The following is a 9,398-nucleotide window of genomic DNA, read 5'->3' as shown; positions in this document are numbered from 1 at the left end:
TGCACCCTCTCCTTTCCTTCTCGCCGATGTAAGGGACAAAGGGGAACAGATGGATTTGAGACCAGGGAGAGATCAGCCATGATCTGATCGAATGGCGGAGCAGGCTCGAAGGACTGAGTTGGCCTTCTTCCAATCCTAATTCCTACATTCCCATGTACTCTATGAACGGTATGTTTTGCCTGTACAGTGTACGAGAAACAATACTTTTCATTGTATCCCAATATATGTGACAACACTAAATCAAATGAATATTTTATTCTGTACCCTCTCCTTTCTTCTCCTCTTTGTACTCCATGAGTGGTATGCTTTGTCTTCAGAGTGAGCAAAAAACAATACTTTTCACTGCATACTAATACAAGTGACAATAATAAATCAAATCAACACTTTATTCTGTGCCCTCTCCTTTCCGCCTCCCTCTGTACTCTATGAATGGTATGCTTTGTCTGCAGAGTGAGCAAGAAACAATACTGTAAGCTAATACAAGTGACAATAATAAATCAAATCAATACCACATTATGCACCCTCTCCTTCTCCCCTACGTACTCTATGAACAGTATGCTCTGTCTGTAGAGAGTGCAAAAAAACAATACTTTTCACTGTATCGTGAGAATAATAAATCAAATCAAATCAAACATGCCCAAGTCCCAGAACAACTGAGTTGCAGTGGGACAGGTTACATGCCACACCCTGAGCCGAGGATCTTGAGGCCAATTATACCACCCCCTTCACCTCCCCACCCTTCACCCACTCACTCCCCAGTGACTCCAATCCCTCACCCTCTGCCCTGAGCCCTGATCAGGTAACTCAGCAGGTGTTAAGGTTGGGATTAAAGACCCAAGTTAACTCGCCGGACAGTGGAATGTTACTGCCAACCCCCACCGTGGCTGGCGTGGCGCAAAGAACAAAGAAAATTTGTTTCTTTTTTGGGCGGCACAGTAGCACAGCGGTTAGCACTGCTGCTTCACAGCTCCAGGGACCCGGGTTCGATTCCCGGCTCGGGTCACTGTCTGTGCGGAGTTTGCACATTCTCCTCGTGTCTGCGTGAGTTTCCTCCCACAGTCCAAAGATGTGCAGGTTAGGTGGATTGGCCGTGCTAAATTGCCCCATTAGTGTCCTGGGATGCTTAGGTTAGAGGGATTAGCAGAGTAAATATGTAGGGATATGGGGTAGGGCCTAGGTGGGATTGTTGTCGGTGCAGACTCGATGGGCCGAATGGCCTCTTTCTGCACTGTAGGGGATTCTGTTCTACTCTATGAAAAGTACAGCACAGGAATAGGCCTTTTGGCCCCTCCAAGTCCGTGCCAGTCATGATACCCTAATTAAACTAAAGGCAAAACCTTCTGCCTTTACTCAATCCGTGACTCTCTATCCCCTCCCTATACATGTCCCCATCTCTTAAAGGTTGTTAATGTGCCTGCTTCCACCACCTCCTCTGGCAGAGCTTTCCAGGCACCCACCACCCTCTGCGTGAGAAACTTCCCCCCGCACATCTCCCTTAAACTTACCCCCTCTAATCCTGTCCCCCCCCCACTTGTAATTGACCCATTCACCCTGGGGGTAAAAGCCTCAGACCACCCACTGTCGGAGGGGAGGCGGGAGGGCGGAGGAGAGGTTGGTAGAGGCTGCAGGAAGAATGAGACGCTGGAGAGAGAGAGCAGGTTCCATGTTGACGTTTTTTTATTGAAAGAGCGATCCCTGAAGGTGCCATGGAGTAGGAGGGGGTGCGGGGAGGGGGAGGGAGGGGGTCGCAGGGGCACGAGAACCAAACCATCATCGCAGCACACCGAGATAATTACAGCGAGAAGGGAGAATGAGGACGCACGGTTTGATATTAAGCACAAAATGACCCTTAAGCCATCCCAAGTCCTGCTGGTAAAGCACCCCCACTCCCCCCCTCCCCCTGCCATTTCCCCCCCACCCCACATGGAGGGTGGCACAGTGGTTTGCACTGCTGCCTCACAGCGGCAGGGACCCGGGTTCGAATCCCGACTTTGGGTCACTGTCTGCGTGGAGTCTTCCTGTGTGTCCGTGTGGGTTACCTCCGGGTGCTCCGGTTTCCTCCCACAATCCGAAAGACGTGCTGGTTAGGTGCTAAATTCTCCCTCAGTGTACCCGAATAACAATCTTAACAATGTGTTTTTCCTCCTCCACCCATGACCCGTGTCTATGCTTATGGTACCCACATTGGAAACCAGATTCAGGGGAGAATAATTTAGGGACGATTTGTTACACCAGTCAGCCTCAGAGCACATCTTTGGGGTGCGGGAGGAAACCGGAGCACCCAGAGGAAACCCACGCAACCACAGGGAGAATGCGCAAACCCCCACAGACACTGGCCCAAATCCATGTATCTGCACAGCTAGCAGTGATAGTCACTGAGCTGTTGTGTTGCCCATCTGCTGATCCAGTTTTAAGCGTACACAAATGACGCAAAGTACTAGGCTACTCTCGAAACATCCAACAGCAGCCCACGCACGACCCACCGTGTGCATGCCCCTCGCTAGACAACAAGGTGGACCGAAGTAGGCTGACATTAACACTGCAATGAAGTTACTGTGAAAATCCCGCCACACTCTGCACCTAGATGTTCTAGTCCAGAGTCACAAAAAAGCTGGCAGGCAGGTCCAGCGTGTAGTTAAGGAGGTAAACGGTACTTTGGCCTTCATTGCAAAGGGGCTGGAGTTTAAAAACAAGGAGGTTTTGTTGCAATTGTTTAAGTCTATTTATTTTGTGTGGGAGCACCCGGAGGAAACCCACGCAGACATGGGGAAAACGTGCAAACTCCACACAGACAGTGACTCAAGCTGGGAATCGAACCTGGGTCCCTGGTGCCATGAGGCAGCAGTGCTGACCACTGTGCCACCCTTGTTGAGATGGAAATTTCAGGGTTCAGCGCCCAGGCAGCTAAATACACAGATTCCAATAGCGAAGAAATTAAAATCGGGAATTTACAAAAGGCCAGGGTTAGAGGAACGCAGAGATATAAGTGGGTTCTCTGATTGGAGGAGATAGGGACTTTTTCTTAAAATTTTAAGTTATTAGTCACAAGTCGATTTACATTAACACTGCAGTGAACTTACTGTGAAAACCCCCTAGCTGCCACACTCCAGCGCCTGTTCGGGTACACTGAGGGAGAGTTTAGCACGGCCAGTGCAACTAATCAGTGCATCTTTCAGACTGCGGGAGGAAACCGGAGCACCCGGAGGAAACCCACGCAGACACGGGGAGAACGTGCAAACTCCACACAGACAGTGACCTAAGCCGGGAATCGAACCCGGGATCCCTGGCGCCGTGAGGCAGCGGTGCTAACCCACTGTACCACCGTGACGTCCCCTCGAACCATTCTTGGTGAATGAATCTCCTCCGCAGCCTCTCCAATATCTTCACACCCTTTCTTACGATTCACCACCACCCCCCCCACCCCTCCCCATTTCGCCACCTCACGTCCGTGTCTTCCGCATGAGTCAGGGGCTGGGGTGACGGGGAGTGGGAATCTGGCCTGATTCCACATGCGGGATGACCCTTCCGAAAATGCCTGGCAACGATCATGAGAAAGCTCTTCAGGCTGGCTGTGATTTATAGTGACGGGAGAGGGGAGAGCTGCCATCCCTTGCTCAAATTTCCTGCTCCGCGCAATAATTAACATCGGACAGAATAAACATTCAGACATATATTACATTATAAATATTTGCTCGGCGAGGCTATACATCACACTGCTTCATGGGAAAATGAAGAATAATGACACGTTAACCGTTAAGATTAGAGTCAGCCAGTACAATTACTCCCTCTTTTCTCAAGTGTGTTCTGCACCTTCTGGGCCTGACGCTTGTCCAGCTCTGTGTTGCTGTCCTCTGGCTCACAGCCAGCTCTTTGACCTTGGTGTGCATCACAGCTGGGCCCGAACTCCTTTGGACTCCGAAGCGCTGACCAGATGTAGGAAGTCACGTGCAAGTTTGCCTCTCCCCATAGCACAGCGGCACTGAGGCCAATTGTAACAGCCCACGTGCTTCCCCCCGCCCACCTGCACACACACCCCCCCCGGCCCCCTCCCCCGTCCATCCCGACCAGTTCAGTCCAGCGTGGAATCTGTACCTGGGAGCTTCAGGGATGATCCAAACAGAATTCCTGAACCTGGGCAGGACCCGAACGTGGTAGTAAGTTGTCCTGCCCACTTGATTCGGTTAAAGCTGCTGTTGGTAAAGGAGGCCATTCATCCCATCGAGCCAGTGCTGGTTTATTAACCAGGCAGGCGCAACGCAGGGTGGTTAGCGCTGCTGCCTCAGGGACCCGGGTTCAATTCCGGTTACGGGTCATTGTTTGAAGTTTGCACGTTCTCCCCGTGTCTGCATGGATTTCAGGCTTACATTAACACCGCAATGAAGTTACTGTGAAATTCCCCTCGTCGCCACACTCCAACGCCTGCACGTGACACTAATAAATAAAAAGCTATTGTCAAAAAAATTCATCTGGTTCACTAATGTCCTTGAGGGAAGGAATCCTGCCACTCTTACCCAGTCTGACCTACATGTGACCCCAGAGCATGGTCAATCCACCTAACCCGCACATCTTTGGAGTGTGGCGACTAGGGCAATTTCACAGTAACTTCATTGCTGTGTTAATGTAAGCCTGACATTAATAAATAATCTTTACTAACCAGGACCCGCCTTCCATTGAGAAGGCCTTGGTTGTACCCAACCTCAGGCAGGGCAGTATGTAGCTGGATGTGCTAATCCGCGGTGCCCCGAGGGAGGGGGAGGGTGAACTATCGGGTCAACTGCTGTCTTGCCAATGCCTGGAGATGGGTTGTAGACTGGGGCGCTTATTCCGTATCCGCCATGTTCTAATAGAAGCTACTTGGGTTGAGGTGAGAGCGACAGAGGAGTGGGGTGGGGGGAGAGGGTCTGGTGGTGGAGAAAGAATGGTCCGGTAAGAGTCGAGAGAAGCCACGGTGATGACCGATGCGGGGAACGGGGACCCTGCGGGGGTGAGGCAGACGAACGTAGCTCAGAGCGCGTTGACCAGGAAGGAGGCATTGTCGGTTCCAGCCCTTGGGGCCTCGGACACCAGGCTGATGCTGGTATGGAATGGCGAGAGGCGGGCAGACGGGAAGCTGCCCGCCCTCCGGCAGCGGCGCAGGTAACCCCGGAGCTGGAGGCGGAGCTTGCGGTGGAGCGAGGCGTAGATGAAGGGGTTGTAGCAGGAGGAGCTCATTGCCAGCCAATGGCAGGAGACCTGCGCCACGTTGAGGTAGCGGGTGTCGATGATGGCAAAATCCACGTCCAGGTCGCGGATCAGGTTGAGGATCTGGAGGGGCAGCCAGCAGAGGGCAAAGGTCACCACCGACACCACCAGGAGAAAGAAAGTCTTCCTCTTCTTCTGGTTCCACCGGGCCTGGCTTTGCCCCGCCGCCCCTGGCAGGCTCCTCCTCTTGAGGTGGACGGTGATGGCGCAGTAGGAGATAGTGACGGCGGAGAGCGGGACCATGTAGGACACCAGGATCACCGCGCAGGAGTAGGCCAGCCTCTCCGCCTCCAAGCCCCTCCAGAACTCCTCGCAGATGGTCACATCGTTCCCCGTCACCCTGAGCTCCACGTAGGTGACGTAGACGGAGGCCGGGCTGGCCAACGCCAGCGACAGGGCCCAGATCCCCCCCACAATGAGGCCACAGTGGCCCAGGGGCACCCTCTGCCGGATGGGGTGGGCCACCACCACGTAGCAGTCCACCGCGATGGCCGCCAGCGAGAGGACGGAGACGTAGACCGTGGCCGACTGCATGAGGGAGACAAAGTGGCACATGAAGCTCCCAAACAGCCAGCCACGCAGCTCGAAGGCGTAGGACAGGGTGAGGGGCACGCAGGTCAGACACATGAGGAGGTCGGCGACCGAGAGGTTGCCGATGAAGAAGTTGGTGGCGTTATGGAGCTTCTTGTCCAGGGCGATGCTGCCAATCAGGAAGAGGTTGCCCACGCAGGCCACGGCCACCAGGGCGCAGTATAGCAGGATGAAGAAGGACTTGTATCGCTGCAATAGAATGGTGCCAGCAAAAGTCACGATGGAGCTGGTGTTGAGGACACTGCTATTGTCGCTGGTTTCGATTTCCATTCTCTCCTCCTCAGCCTTGAACCTGTTGGACAAAACACATCGTCAAAGAACAGGCCAGAGGCTAAAGGTCAGCCCCCTGATCTCCCTACTGAGTCCAGCCCCTTCTGTTGACCCGGTGGGTTGTTGTTGTTGTTGTTGTTGGGCTCCCTATCACACTGGATGGTAACCGTCCCGCATTTACCTAGCGCCTGTCGCCACCTCAGGCAAAATACGCTTTGCAGCCTGGCAGCTGCTGTGATGTGGGGATGTGGCAGCAACTTGTGCACAGCAAGATCCCAAACACATACACACACGCGCGCGCACACACACACACACACACATTCACACGTGTGCACACACATGCACATATGCAACACACACACACTCATTCATACGCACACACACACATTTAAACACACACACAAATGCACACACACACACAAATACATACACTCACAATCTCACACATGCACACACATTCGCACTCACACTCACAGGTGGAATAAATATTTTACTTCTCAACTTGCACACTGACACTCACTCACACACACACACTCACATTCACTCACACACTCAACACACACACACTCACACACACACTCACACTTACACACACACACTCACACTTACACACACACACTCATACACATTCACTCTCACACACACACTCACATTCACCCACACACACACACACACACACATTCACTCTCACACACACACACTCACACACACACATTCACTCTCACACACACACTCACTCACACACACACACACTCACATACACTCACACACATTCATTCTCACATACACACACACACACACTCACACACACACTAACACACATACACTCACTCACTAACAGAAACACAAACACACACACACACACACACACACACACTCTTACCTTTTTAACCTGTGTTTAACCCTCTCACCACTCACATTGTCGGTACCTGTAAAGACTTGATTACCTGTAAAGACTCGCATTCCAACCATCATTTTATAATTGAGTTTGTGTCTATATATGCCCTGTTTGTGAACTGAACTCTTCACTCAGCTGATGAAGGAGCTGGAGACTCTGAAAGCTCATGCTACCAAATAAACCTGTTGGACTTTAATCTGGTGTTTAGAGACTTCTTACTAAAAAAAACTTTAAAAGGAAAAGGCTGTTAATAAATGCTTCCTACCTTTCAGGGGAGAACCAGGCAGAGGGGCGGGGGGGGTTGGGGAGAAAAAGTTTATTAGTCACAAGTTGGCTTACATTAACACTGCAATGAAGTTACTGTGAAAATCCCCTAGTCGCCACACTCCAGCACCTGTTTGGGTACACTGAGGAAGAATTTAGCATGGCCAATGCATCCTAACCAGCTCGTCTTTCGGACTGTGGGAGGAAACCAGAGCACCCGGAGGAAACCCACGCAGACACGGGGAGAACGTGCAAACACAGACAGTGACCCAAACTGTGAGTCAAACCCGGGTCCCTGGCGCTGTGAGGCAGTAGTGCTAACCACTGTGCCACCAGGCCACCCTTAAAAGCATCAATTAATTGAAAGTGGTTAGTACTGCTGCTTCACCGCTCCAGGGATCTGGGTTCGATTCCCGGCTCGGGTCACTGTCTGTGTGGAGTTTGCACATTCTCCTCGTGTCTGCGTGGGTTTCCTCTGGGTGCTCCGGTTTCCTCCTACTGTCCAAAGATGTGCGGGTTAGGTTGATTGGCCGTGCTAAAAAAATGCCCCTTAGTGTCCTGGGTTAGAGGGATTAGTGGGTAAAATATGTAGGGTTAGGGGGATAGAGCCTGGGTGGGATTATGGTAGGTGCAGACTCGATGGGCCGAAGGGCCTCTTTCTGCACTGTAGGGTTCTATGATCTATGTACTCAGTGGGCAGAATTTTCCAGCCTCGCTCACTCCGAAATCGGAAAATCCGGTCAACAGACCTTTCTCCTGGTGTGCCCCTCACCTGCTCCAATTCCTGTGGCCAGCGGGACAATAAAATTCCAACACCTTGTCTTATCCCGCTGTCCCTTTAATAATTGCGAATGAGCAGCAGCAGTTTACTGACGGTACATTGTTAATCTGGCATAGAATCCCAAAGACTGCTTTGAAATCTTGAATACAGAAAGCAATTTGCTATCCAAAATTTATAGTTCGCTAGCTCCCTGTGGAGCATAACTGGATGAGAGTTTCTGAGTGTTGTGATTTTTAGATCCAATACCAATCTTGTGGCCAATTTATATTTTCAGAGTCAGTTTGTTCCAGTGTAGATTATACAGCAGGGTTTTGAAAGCTGTGGATAAGTAGATTTGAATACAGATTATCTCAATTTTTTGCTCCGGTCTGCCTTCTCTCCTCCCCAAGTTTCCAACTGTAGAGGTTGAACAAGGTAGAAAAGATCAGGAAAAAATGGGGAGGGGAAAAATACAAGAAAGGCAGTGAGAATCCAGAGAGAGATAATGAATCGTAGGTGGCACAAGGGTAAGAAATCTTCGGGGGCAGTGAAGGAGGTTTAGAGAGAGAGAGAGAGAGAAGGAGAGAGGGGCAAGAGGGAGGGATAGGCAGCAGAGGGGGAAGAGGGCAGAGAGAAAGAAAGCAAGAAATGGGATAGAGAGAGGGAAATGAGATGGAGAGAGGGAAATGGGACAGAGAGCATTAAGAACAGCAACAGCAAAGAGAGAGAGAGAGACAGAGGATGAGGAGAGAGAGAGAGGACAAAAGGAAAGAGAGAGAAAGGAAGAGGACAGAGAGAGAGAGAGAGAAATGGGATACAGAGAAAAATGGGATAGAGAGAGGTAAGAACAGCAACAGCAAAGAGAGAGAGAGGGACAGAGGAAGAGGAGAGGGAGAGAGGACAAAAGGAGAGAGAGAGAGAAAGGAAAAAACAGAGAGAGAGAGAGAAATGGGTTAGAGAGAGGGAAATGGGATAGAGAGAGGTAAATGGGATAGAGAGAGGTAAGAACAGCAACAGCAAAGAAGAGAGAGAGGGACAGAGGAGAGAGAGAGAGAGGACAAAGGGAAAGAGAGAGAGGACGGAAAAGGACAGAGAGAGAAAGAAATGAGGTAAAAAGAGAAACAGTAAAGAACAGGGAAGAGAGAGACAGAGCAGGTGGGGGGAGAGAGAGAGAGAGCGAGAGGAATAGGATATAGAGGGATGGGACAAAACGAGAGAGAGAAGAGAAGGACAGAGAGGGAGAGAAATAGGATAGAAAGAGATAAGAACAGAAACAGCAAAGAATAGAGGAGGGACAGAGGAGAAGAGAGAGAGAGAGAAATGGGATAGAGAGAGGTAAGAACAACAACAAAGAATAGAGAGAGGGACAAAAGA

The 9,398-nt window shown here is 50.9% G+C and overlaps 1 protein-coding gene across 1 annotated transcript; it reads right to left on the bottom strand.

Annotated features, from left to right (window-relative positions):
- Positions 1–5,004: 5,004 nt before the first annotated feature.
- LOC145362144 (prolactin-releasing peptide receptor-like) lies at positions 5,005–6,132 on the bottom strand (the record flags this gene model as incomplete). The annotated part of the gene is made up of 1 exon (XM_080218199.1): positions 5,005–6,132. A coding segment is annotated over one exon (1,128 nt), but the record flags the coding sequence as incomplete, so codon positions are not given.
- Between the last annotated feature and the right edge of the window lie 3,266 nt (positions 6,133–9,398).

The sequence above is a fragment of the Carcharhinus amblyrhynchos genome, unplaced genomic scaffold (assembly GCF_965287045.1).
Source record: "Carcharhinus amblyrhynchos unplaced genomic scaffold, sCarAmb.v2.hapA scaffold_37, whole genome shotgun sequence".
Taxonomy (NCBI): Eukaryota; Metazoa; Chordata; class Chondrichthyes; order Carcharhiniformes; family Carcharhinidae; genus Carcharhinus; species Carcharhinus amblyrhynchos.
Note: the sequence above shows the minus strand (reverse complement) of the source record. Positions and strands in the feature narration are given on the sequence as shown.